The 10,889-nt window shown below is 53.8% G+C and overlaps 2 protein-coding genes across 2 annotated transcripts; both read right to left on the bottom strand.

Annotated features, from left to right (window-relative positions):
• Nucleotides 1–1,453: 1,453 nt before the first annotated feature.
• MYF5 (myogenic factor 5) lies at nucleotides 1,454–3,543 on the bottom strand. Its single transcript, XM_048959515.1, has 3 exons — nucleotides 2,293–3,543; nucleotides 1,870–1,945; nucleotides 1,454–1,777 (listed from the first exon to the last, which is right to left on the bottom strand). The coding sequence occupies exons 1-3, from the start codon at nucleotides 2,797–2,799 to the stop codon at nucleotides 1,584–1,586; spliced, it is 777 nt and encodes a 258-aa protein (XP_048815472.1). The 5' UTR covers nucleotides 2,800–3,543; the 3' UTR covers nucleotides 1,454–1,583.
• Nucleotides 3,544–5,918: 2,375 nt separating this feature from the next.
• MYF6 (myogenic factor 6) lies at nucleotides 5,919–9,204 on the bottom strand. Its single transcript, XM_048954123.1, has 3 exons — nucleotides 6,838–9,204; nucleotides 6,545–6,635; nucleotides 5,919–6,427 (listed from the first exon to the last, which is right to left on the bottom strand). The coding sequence occupies exons 1-3, from the start codon at nucleotides 7,354–7,356 to the stop codon at nucleotides 6,309–6,311; spliced, it is 729 nt and encodes a 242-aa protein (XP_048810080.1). The 5' UTR covers nucleotides 7,357–9,204; the 3' UTR covers nucleotides 5,919–6,308.
• Nucleotides 9,205–10,889: the final 1,685 nt, after the last annotated feature.

The following is a 10,889-nucleotide window of genomic DNA, read 5'->3' as shown; positions in this document are numbered from 1 at the left end:
ATTTGTGAGTGATTGTGAATAAAGGCTCAAGATCTTACACAAAGATTTCCACAGAGGGCTCAGGAAGCTGTCGCCAACAGCCAAGAAGGACTGTATTTCAATCAGGCGCTTGCATCCTGGAGCATGTGCAATGATATAATGCTTGTACCTCTACACAGGCTAAGTGCTTTTCAACCCCTTTTTCTGCTTGATGATTATTTTGGATCTATCTATAAAGACATAAAGATCATTCTGGAAAAAGCTTTTTCTGAACAACTGCAGAGAAGAAACTGCAGAGACTCACCTTGAGGTCACATGGCATGGGCAAAAGGTGACATTCAGGGGAGGTGTACAGGAGGAGGCACACTGTGTCCCCACAGCCTGCTGGGGTGAGTGACCTGCATGCTGAGGGCAGGGCCATCCTGAGGGTACTTCCTCATCCTTGTTTTGTGGATGCTGCCAAAGAGCAGTCAGGTGGCAGCTTTCGGAGAAGTAACTAAGCTGGGCTAGGTTCAAGTGAAAGATTTATCAGAGGTGAATCGCTACTTCCAGGCCCCTTGACCACCCATTGCTAGCAACACAAACACAAATGGCAAAGACATCCCTAACCCATGCTGGTGAATTGTTTCTCTCTTTCTACTTGGTGTACTTACCAGAGAAGACATTCCTGGGTGCTCCAAAGGAGCCCATTTCTCCCTCACAGATCTCTTTTGTGGGGCTTAGAAAAGTTTTTGATTGCAGCTAGAGAAGGGTTGGAATTGTTTCATGGGAGAAAGAGGCAGAAGAGAAGCACGCCTGGAAGGAAATAGCTGAAACTCATGAAATTTTGATCTGGCAGTTTCTAGGTCCACACAACTGCAAATATTAAGTCAAGGATTTTCATCCAGACTAGCGGGACCAAAAGGCAGGAGGTACAGACACTTCCACCTTGCTTTCTGAATATTGCAAAATGTACCTTGTGGGTTGTGAAACCAAACTGTGGTCTGTTCTTAGCAAATCTGCTAAATTTGTCTTTGCAAAAGCACTGAGAGTGACTGAGATCAGAATTCCCCTACAGGGTATCAGGCCTGGGTCATGCAGTCTTTCACAGAAGGAAGTGACCATGCAATGCTGTAGCCAAGTCCTGACACATTTGGTCTTTGGATCCATGGAAAGAAGCAAGGGCTTTGCAACAGATGATGAAAATTAAATATTATTGCCACTCTCACAGAAAATAAAGGAAAGTGCTAGTAGTAGGAGGGAGAATCTGACCCTGCAGAGTTCTGCTCCCCCGTGAACAGCCCCAGAGCAGCACCCATGCGGGTGGGGGAGCCGAGAGCTCCCAGCCAGGCCGGGCACTACAGCCGGGCCCCCGTGAGCACGCGGGGATGCGGTTAAAGAAGCACCAGGCGAGCCGGCTGTGTGGTAGCACGCTTTATTTGCAGCGGGGTTTCCAGGGCAGCACACGCGTCCCGAGCCCCGGGGGCTGCGCCGGGCGGCGGCATCGCCCCCAGCCCCGACGGCAGCGGAGCCGGGGCCGCTCCTCCCTCCCGAGAGCTTTTGCGGGGAGGCCGGACGAGAGGGCAGCCGGGGTCAGCCCCGGAACGGGCGGTGGCCCCGGCCCTTCATAGCGCCTGGTAGGTCCGTCGGGGAGGCGGCGAGCCGGGCGTCCCGGGCCCCGAGTCGATGCTGGCGCCTGGCGAGAGGGAGCCGGCGTGGCGGAGGGGCAGCCCCGGCTCCTCTGCCGGAGAGAGGCGGTCCACGATGCTGGAGAGGCAGTCCAGGCTGGACAGCGCGCCGCTCTGCTCCGCCGCGTAATCTGGTACCGGGGCGAGCCGCTTACCGCAGGCCGCCCAGACGCGACCCCCGCCCGCCGGCCGCCCCGAGCCCCCCGCCCGCCGCCGGCCTTACCGTGGGGCATCTCGGGGCAGTACCCCGCCTCGAAGCTGCTGCCTCTCGCCGGCCAGACCGGGCTGCCGCAGTCCGCCTGCAAGACAGCGAGGGGCCAGTGCCGGCCCGTCCGCCCGCGCAGCCCCCCGAAGCATCCCGGTAGAGCGGGCGGCGGCCCCTCGGGTGCGTTCCATCCGGGTTGCACCTCCCTCCCCACGCACGGCCCCAACCGGAGGGGACAAAGGGTGAGCAGAGGCTGGGGTGCCTGCTGGGTGCCCTAAAGCCCATGTGCAAGCTTAAATTTAGGAAAGGGCTGGTGGGAACTCCAACTGTCCAACATTTTTAAGATTTCACCCAAGTTATCCACCTTTTCCCAAAGTCCCACTGCCAAAGGCCCTTGCTCGAGCCCATCGTGAGCTGCCCCTCACCCTGCCCTGCTCTTACCATCCCATCGGAGCAGCTGGAGCTGGGGCTGGTGGGCTCGGAGCAACTCTGTCCCGGCAGGTGATAGTAGTTCTCCACCTGTTCCCTTAAGAGCTCCTGGAGGCTCTCGATGTACCTGATGGCGTTCCTCAGGATCTCCACTTTGGGGAGTCTCTGGTTGGGGTTGGCTGTGGTGCACCTCTTCAAGGTCTCGAATGCTTGGTTTACTTTCTTCAGCCTCCTCCTCTCCCTCATAGTGGCTGCCTTCCGCCGGTCCATGGTGGTGGATTTCCTCTTGCAGGCTTTGCAAGCCCACATGAGGCAGTGGCCAGCCTGGTGGTGTCCACTGGGGGCCCGGACGTGCTCCTCTTCCTCAGGGCAGGCAGGCTCAGTGGGCACAGGGGCTCCAAAGGGAGGCAGCTCCCTTGGCTCAAAATCCTCGGGGAACTCACCCTCAGGGGACGACAGGCAGGAGCTGTCATAGAAGAGCTCGGATGGGGAGAACTGGCAGCTGTCCATCACCTCCATCTCTTCGTCCGAGGCAGCAGAGTGGGCTGGCAGCTCGCAGCAGTGCAGTGATTCCCTCTGCAATTAGCGACCCGAGACAAAGTGGCCGCCGGCTGATGCGGGGCCCTATATAGGCGCATTGTGGGAGGTTGGCCCGCAGCGGCCCGGCTCCATTAGCATATCCCCCGCAGCCCCTGCCCGGCTGGGCAGGCCCCCTCTGGCCCCCAAGGGGCTGATTTGCTTTTCACCCGCCTTCGAGCAGTCTCTAAAGCCTACACCAAACTGGGGAGCTTGGGGAGAGAAAAAAAAAGATGGGCAGTGAGTGCATGGACCATGGACATTCCCCATATCACCCCCTGCATCACCTTGCCATCACCAAGGGGAATGAATCCCGCCGCACCCGCAGTGCCTGCTCTCCTATCCCTATTCCCACACTACAGATCCAACGTGACATGATTTACTCCTCTTTCAGCACTCGCATTCACCCGTTGATCTCAGAAGGCACTTTGTCCTGTAATTAAAGCTGTGTTCCCACAAGAGGGGACAACAAGGACAGCTATGTGTAGCAAGGAGCAGGCAAACAGATGTTTGTGCTCTTAGGTTGGGTCACATGGAGAAGCGCTCACAAAGTGCGTTTGCTGCCAGACAAACTCCTTCCCATTGCTTCTCCTCCGTGTGCGACCTGATGCTGCCAGAGACACAACAACCGCGCAGTGCCCTGGGCCCGCTGATTTTCTGCTTTCAGGCCAACATGCACCGTTACAGATGCGTCCCAGCTGCCGGCATAACAAACCCCTCCTGGAAGTGTAAAATTTCTAACCCCAAACCTCTCGGTAACTTTACACAGGGCAGGGACAAAGCCCTGCGGAGGCCCAGCCGCAGCAGTAGCGGGCAGAGCTGCGCAGGGGTCATTAGAGCGGTAATGAAGCCATTTAACAGGCAGCTGCTAATGTGCAGGAACCCTTTGGTTTCAGCCAGGTGGCTTTTGCAGTTGGGGAAAATATTAGGAGAGTGCAAAGGAAACTTTCCCTACCTGGGAATAAAATTATGTCATTAGGCTACCACAGACAGAGGGAAAGTAGCCTGCAGTGATTCGGATGGAGCGGTGTGGTGCCAGGTAGAGGGCAGGGCTGCAGCAAGGGCTGTGGGAAGGGGAAGAAAGGGACATTCCCACCCCGTTGTCTTCAGGAGCCTTCAGAGGGACACAGTCTCAGACACAGCGCCCACCCAAAGCTTCTGCACCTGCCTGGGCAGTAAGCAGGGTCTGGGGTTAGGATCTCCCCCTGACCCTTGCAGGACCCCTGCCCTGCACTCTCATCCCTCTCCTGCCAGGGTAAAAAAAAAGAAAAAGGAAAAAAAAAAAAAAAAGAGAATCGGATTTTCATTCTTAGGATGAAACTTCTCCCAAAGGAAACTGTAAGCGTGCATGCACCCTTCTATATATGAGAGACCTAGGGGCTTGGGAGGGCTGCATCTGCACTGCAGTGGTTTGTATGGGGCCATAAGTGGGTGAGCCCCCTCTGAAAGGAATACTGCACGAAAAGCAGAAAGTTGCTCTAAGGACTGAAGTTACAGAGAGGCAAGGATGAGCACTCCGTGCCTGTGCCGGGCAGCGCGGCCGTGCCCTAAGCCGCCGGCCGGGAAGGCTCAGCTCCGCGGTAACGTGAACCCGTCACTGGGCTGTAGCTCACCCCCTCCCCCCCATTTGATGTACGACGTTCGCGCCGGCTAAACTAGAGCTGTGTGCAGCTTTGTGTACAAACATGCTCGGTCCTTTTCGGGCCGGCGGCCGCGCTTCCACTGCCCGGCGCTGTGCGTGCGGTGCGACGGAGCCGGGGCTGCGCGCACCGCGGTCCGTGCGGGGCTGGGAAAGCCTCGTCCGCCGTGCTTGGCTGTCTGGGGTGGGAAGAGGGGAAGCTGTGCAGCACAAAGCGTGCACTGATGTCCCTCGGGAGCGCCTAGCTCCTCTGGTAAAGTGATCTCACAACAAATTCTAAGTGCGGCAGGCGACTGGAACTAACGAGAGGGGAGCGCAGACGCAGACTTACACGGCTGCGGCTGCAGGGGAGGGGGCTTCCAGCCCTTTGCAACAAAATGCTTCTGACGGAAACCGCGGGGTATGCAGGCTTGGGGGTGGGCTCGGCCCGTTGAGGCAGAGCTGTGTCTGTGCGCTACCGCAGCGGCCGCTCCCGGCGAGAAACACGCGTTTGGTCCCCGTGCTGGGAACGGCGCACCTAAGTAAACACATCGGTACCTGCCGGGGGGGTCGGGTGGGGACAGCTGAGGAAGGCATTGGCCTCTGCCGGCACTTCGGGACTCCCAGGAGAGATCAAAGGGACACGCGGGGGCTTTTAGCAGCCTTGGGACTGGGAAAGTCGCAGTTCCCGCTGCCGGAGGGCTGCCGGCGAGCACATGGCTCCGTTATTTGCCTACTCTTCCCCCGCCCCCCGCTCCCGTTCCCCTGCCCGTTTGCTTCAAAAACCCTACGCGTTCTGCAGGCAGCTGCCGCCGCCGGAACCGCGCGGGCTGTGAGCGCTCGGCCGCGTCCGTCCCAGCGGGCCGGCAGCCCCGCGCTGTGTGCAGGCGGTGCGCTCCGTGCGGGACAGGGGGCGGCGGGGCGGGATGGGGCAGCCGCGTTAGTTAGCGTGAGCGTGGTGCGCGGGCCCCCTGGAGAACAGATGTGAGGCAAAGACGTAAAGCGCAGACCTCGTGTGATCGTCCTCCCTTTGATAATGTGATTCAGGGCAGTGTTTTGGTTTCGGAATTGGGTACAGATTGTCGTTATTAGTATCGAAGACAAACGCTTGAATTGCAAACACAGCGAGGACATTCCCGTCGCAAGGAAGCCTGGGGTCCCGGGGAGCCCCGTCGGAGGTGTTCTGCTGAAACGGGCTGCGGCCGATCAGAAGCGAAAACGAACGAAACGACGGCACTTTTTGCCAACGCTTGTGGGTTCCTGTGCTCTCCAGGCCGAGGAGAGCGAGACCTTTCCGAGAAGTGGCTGCGACCTTTCGAAACCAGAAAAGAAAACGGCTCAAAGCGGCTCCCTTCCACCGCCTCCTGCGCGGCATCGCAGGACCGGTGCGGGTTTAATAACCGGGAGGGGAACGCTGTAACACAAAGAGCTTTTATTTTACAGTCCGAGGAACCCTTTCTTATATACAATATCACGTCCATCATTTAAATACACATCTGTCACGTTTACAAAAGGCAGTACTGAAATTATTTACAAGACGCGAAACGAGGCGGGGACGCTCTGAGCACGACGCAGACGAAACGCAGCCAAACGGCTTCACCCTGACAGGAATGGACTGCTCGGCTGGGCGCAGGGCGAGCGCTCCGCCGGTACAACGCTAAGTACCGTCAGTTAAAAATAATTAAAAAAAAAAAAAAAAAGGGATGGGGGGTGGTCTGTGGGACAAAACTTCAAGAAAACAAAACGGAAGATACAAAGAGGGGTGAGAGAAGAGTCCGTGCGGCTCGGGTCTCCGAGGGCAGCGTGTCCCGAGGCGGCCGCACCGCCGCAGCGCTCATTTCTCCACCACCTCCTCCGCGCCGGGCAGCTTGGGCTCGTCGGAGGAAATGCTGTCCACGATGGAGGAGAGGCAGCGCAGGCTGCTGGAGGCCGACGACTCCACCATGGAGCCCCCTGCTCGGCGGGAAAGAGGGGTTAGGGAGCGGGCGCGGCCGGCAACGAGGCCGCGGGGAGCCGTCACAGGGCGGGGGCGCCGGGCTGCGGATGAGCGCCGAGCGCGGCGGCCGTTACCTGCTTTGGGGCTGCTCCCCAGCGCGCGGGAATGGTCGGAAGCGCCGTGCCAGTCGGAGCCGCAGGTGCTCAGGAAGTCGGAGCCGGGGACCTGCGGCGGGGCGCGGGGAGAGGGAAGGCTGCGTTAGCGAGGCGCGTTCCCCCGGCCCCCATCCCCCCCTGTTCTCCTCCGCCCCCCCCCCCCCCCCCCCCTCCCGCGGCTGTCAGCCCCCCGTCGGGGGGAGGAGGAGGGGAAGGAGGGAGGGGAGCGCAGGCCCGCAGCTGGGTGCCGGGGCGCGGGCCGCTGTGCTTACGTTTCCCTGCTTGGGGCTGAAGCTGAAGGGGTCCGCCGCCACCTCCTGCATTTTGTCCTGCTGATCCAGCCTGTGCAGCAGGTCCTGCAGCCTCTCAATGTAGCTGATGGCGCTCCTGAGGATCTCCACCTTGGGCAGCCGCTGGTTGGGGTTGGCCACAGTCCTCCTTTTCAGAGCCTCGAAGGCTTCGTTGATCTTCTTCAGCCTCCTCCGCTCCCGCAGCGTGGCCGCTTTCCGCCGGTCGGTGGGGGCCGACTTTCTCTTGCAGGTTTTGCAGGCCCAGATGAGGCACTGGCCGGGGCAGTGCGGGGGCTGCAGGCCCGGCGGGGCCAGCACGTGCTCCTCGCCGCTGCTGTCGCTGCCGGCCTCCGGCGGCAGTTGGTCCTGACACGGGGACAGGGTGCCGTCGCTGCCCGGGTACAGCGGGGAGCCCTCTGCCATCTCCAGCTGCTGCAGGGCCCCATTCTCCCCGTCCAAGTAGAAGAAATAGGAGCCGGTTTCGAAAAGGTCCATCATCATGCTGTCCCTGGGCCCCTCTGCCTGCTCCAGTGGGGTGGCAGGCTCAAAAACACCCCGAGGAGCAACCCAGATGGAATTTAATTAGTGCGGTGACATAAGTCCCCACTGCTTTATATATAGGAGCTGCTGAAACCCTATCCAACTTTTAGCTGTCGCGGTGCATCACCCTCCAAAACTGATTCCAGCCAGTCTCCTGGGCGCTGTCCTGAGAACATCTCCTATTTAGAAGGCTGGGAAGGAGGGGGAACATGGGGAGGGAGGCAAAGAGAAGAAAAAAAGGAAAACAAATGACAAAGAAAAATGCCCCCCGAAGGCCTGTGAACTTGGGATGACGAGGTGAGGAGGGGGTTTGGGGAGCTGTGTCCGAGCACAGCAGGCAGCTCTGCTGAAGGCTGGCAGGGAACACAGACACAGAGCTGCCCACGGAGCCCTCCCCTGCCACACACACGCGGCCAGATACTCACCATACACACTGCACACTTCTTACCGCAGTGCTAAGTACAGGTTTGTAAGGAGGGCTTTCAAAGGCAGCCATGGTTGTCCAAACAGAAGGAGTAATGTTTTCAGAAGCCCCTGCTACTCCCTCAGCCCCCTCAAAGCATGCCATTCCTGTGACCCACAGCCAGCCCAAGGTTGGGAGCCACTCTCACTGTTCTTCCACACACAGGGGAAGGTTGCCAAGGAAGAGCCGTGCTGCAGAGCTGAAGCACCTGTGGTTATCACACCCTGGTGCAGTGTTTTCCTTTGAACTTTCCGATGTTTCCTGGGAGATGACAGAAGTGAATTCAGGTGACTGGGTTACAGCCTAATGGGGCTCTCCGGACTGCCCCTGTCCTTGACAATGTCTAGGGCAATCAAAGCCCAGGCATCTGTTGAAACTGCAGCTTAATCCCTTGGGCCTGGCAAGACTTACAGAGCTTCCTGGCCCCCGAGACAGAAACGGAGCTTGTGATCTCCCTCTGTTAAGATATACTGTAATGTCACATCTCACCTCAAGAAAGAGAAAGTGTGGGAAAATGTCTTGTATTGCTTCTTTCACTGGTCTGCCTTGAGATCCTTACGTGACATGTAATTTCTCACTGCTTATGTAAAAATAGATATATGTGTATACACATGCATGTGTTTGTATCTACAGACACACACACGTGTATATATGTGTGTGGATAAGTAGGTATATTTCTCTGTGTCTGTGTGCATATTTGCTCAGATAAGCTCAATAATACACGAGGAGTAGATGAGCCCCTGTAGTACCATGATGTCTCTCACAGCTAGCTTCTAATTTCATAGTTTTGTGAAGTAACTGTGGCATTTTTGTTCAGTTGTCAAAAGCTACATTAAAATCAGTCACTGACTTGTCTTTCTCCAAAACTGATTGCAAAGCAGTTTTTCTGAGTACAAAAATAGTGCACAGTAGCCATGATTTTTGTTTCAACCAAATTAATATTGTTAAAATTGACCTAATTCCTGGTTTAATCAGGTAGGATGATATCCAGTTTTGGATGAGACAGAGAAATGCAGCCTGTTCTCTGTGAAACTAACTTGGATATTTATGTTCCAGCACTAAGTTGTATATATGTATATACATACATATATATATATATATATATATTGGTTAGCCTTACAATTAAAGAGTTGAACATAAGGCACAGTTTCTCAGTTTCCCAGCTCTGTAATTAGTTTTCTGTTTGACCTTTGACCAGTCACTGAATTTTCCTGTGATTTAATTTTCTACCTTTAAAAAGGGATGTAATGTCAGCCTGTACCTATGCCATGTGTTTCTCATGTGGATTGCCATTTACTGAGGGAAGAGTTGCTCCTTGCAATTATGTGCCTTTCAGTGTTAGAGGAATGTTAGTCCCACACTGTTAATTATAATAGTAATAAATAAATTATGCATGCTCATCACTTAAAATACTTTTTGTTACAGTATTATTATTTTTTTCTTTTAATTTTTAGTTTCTTCACTGCTGATCTGGAGGTGTTTGGAATAAGACAGAGATTAGATCAATTTACACAAATGAAAACTTTGGGAGAAATATTCATAAAATGTCCTCTTGGAGAGTTTTAACTTGACTAAGGGAGTTGGGAAAGTAGAAGTTGAGGAGCCAGATGCTCCTTCAGCTGTCAACAGATTGATTTTTTTTTGCTTTAAGCAGGAAACAAAAAGTTCTTTCTTTCTTTCCAGCATTGATTCATTGAGAGCTGGAGTAAACAGACCTAGTTCCTCAAAGTAATGTGGGGACAACAAAGGTAGCCCTTTATTGAGCAAAACTCTTCTCAATTGTAACTGAATTTTAGTTTGAGTGAAATTGGCCATTTCCCCTTCATGTAAGCAACTTTGATTTTGCTTTAGCCATTGTGTTGCATCTCCAGTTCTAGCTCCTTGGTCAGCACAACAGCTAGCAAGCAACCATAGCTTATATGAACAAAGTACCCTTAATAATTTTCACCATTACAAAAGCATTACAAATAGAGGGGTCAGAAATTGGTGCTTGTCTTTGTTCTCTCACACCTTGCGTCTGTATTGGAAGAAAAATATATGAACAAGAAAAACTGGGCATGGCACTGGAATGGGCATCTCTGAGGAAGTCCATCTGTAAGGTACCAACTGCTACTTCACAGATCTTCACAGGAAAACTTGCTCTCGGTCTGTGAAGACTGTATGTTACCCAATTGTTACTCCTTCCAGCAGAAAGCTGCGGTACTTTAAGCACATTTGCAAACGCAGAGAAACAGATGAGATGTACTGTATTTTGCTGATGTATGAGATCTGTTGTCCTACCAAGGAAATATTAAGTCAAGATGACCCCAAATCCGAGAAACTTAGATTGCATTTTCTGTCATGGCTGATCTCTAGGACCTCAGTTACTCTTTCCTCCAAATGAATTGTAGATTTTTTTATATAATTGTGATGAGCTGATAATGCCAAGGTCATTCTTGAATCAAGGTCATCTTATGATTTGAGCAGAAATCTAATCTAGAATTACAGAGAAATATTTTCTGATTTTGGACCACAGGGCCTCACATGCCACTCCAAATATCCCCTTTTTCTTCTTCACTCTTTTTCCTGTTGTGCTCTCAGTGATTTCCCATTCACACAGAAGATCTTATCACCTGAGTTTGGCAGTATATTCATGTGAAGCTAGGTGACCTATCTGGGGATTATGCTAATATCCACGTTTGTGTTTTTTTTTTGCCACTTGTTACCTGCATGTTGTATAGTTAGAGCACCAGTTTAAGCTATTTAAGGGTTAGTTATCTGCTATTCCTCCTGATTTGCTAAGTGGTGCACTCAAATACCTGTACGTGTGTTTACATTCTTATTTTATTTTGCCAGGAGCATCCTTATGGAGCAATCTCTGAATAGTCACCACTTACTGCACTTTTGATACTCATTACAGGGAGCTCTAAGAATGTGTCACCTGGGTTTTCTCACTCTGAAACATGACGTATTGGCATTACCAATTTCTGCATGCCTGATCCTGATGTACATACCCTGTCTGCTAATGTACCAATAATCACAGTTAATTGTT

This window comes from Lagopus muta, chromosome 1 (assembly GCF_023343835.1).
Source record: "Lagopus muta isolate bLagMut1 chromosome 1, bLagMut1 primary, whole genome shotgun sequence".
Lineage (NCBI taxonomy): Eukaryota > Metazoa > Chordata > Aves > Galliformes > Phasianidae > Lagopus > Lagopus muta.
This window is presented reverse-complemented; position numbering and strand designations above follow the sequence as displayed.

What these genes read in the sequence shown, in the direction of transcription:
- MYF6 (XM_048954123.1), bottom strand. Translation starts at nt 7,356, where the DNA reads ATGATGATGGACCTTTTCGAAACCGGCTCCTATTTCTTCTACTTGGAC. An exon ending in TCAGCCCCAAGCAGGGAAAC is followed by an intron (nt 6,636 to 6,837) that starts GTAAGCACAGCG and finishes GCCCCGCCGCAG; the next exon opens with GTCCCCGGCTCCGACTTCCT. An exon ending in GGGGAGCAGCCCCAAAGCAG is followed by an intron (nt 6,428 to 6,544) that starts GTAACGGCCGCC and finishes CCCGCCGAGCAG; the next exon opens with GGGGCTCCATGGTGGAGTCG.
- MYF5 (XM_048959515.1), bottom strand. Translation starts at nt 2,799, where the DNA reads ATGGAGGTGATGGACAGCTGCCAGTTCTCCCCATCCGAGCTCTTCTAT. An exon ending in CCAGCTGCTCCGATGGGATG is followed by an intron (nt 1,946 to 2,292) that starts GTAAGAGCAGGG and finishes GCTGTCTTGCAG; the next exon opens with GCGGACTGCGGCAGCCCGGT. An exon ending in CTGCCCCGAGATGCCCCACG is followed by an intron (nt 1,778 to 1,869) that starts GTAAGGCCGGCG and finishes CCCCGGTACCAG; the next exon opens with ATTACGCGGCGGAGCAGAGC.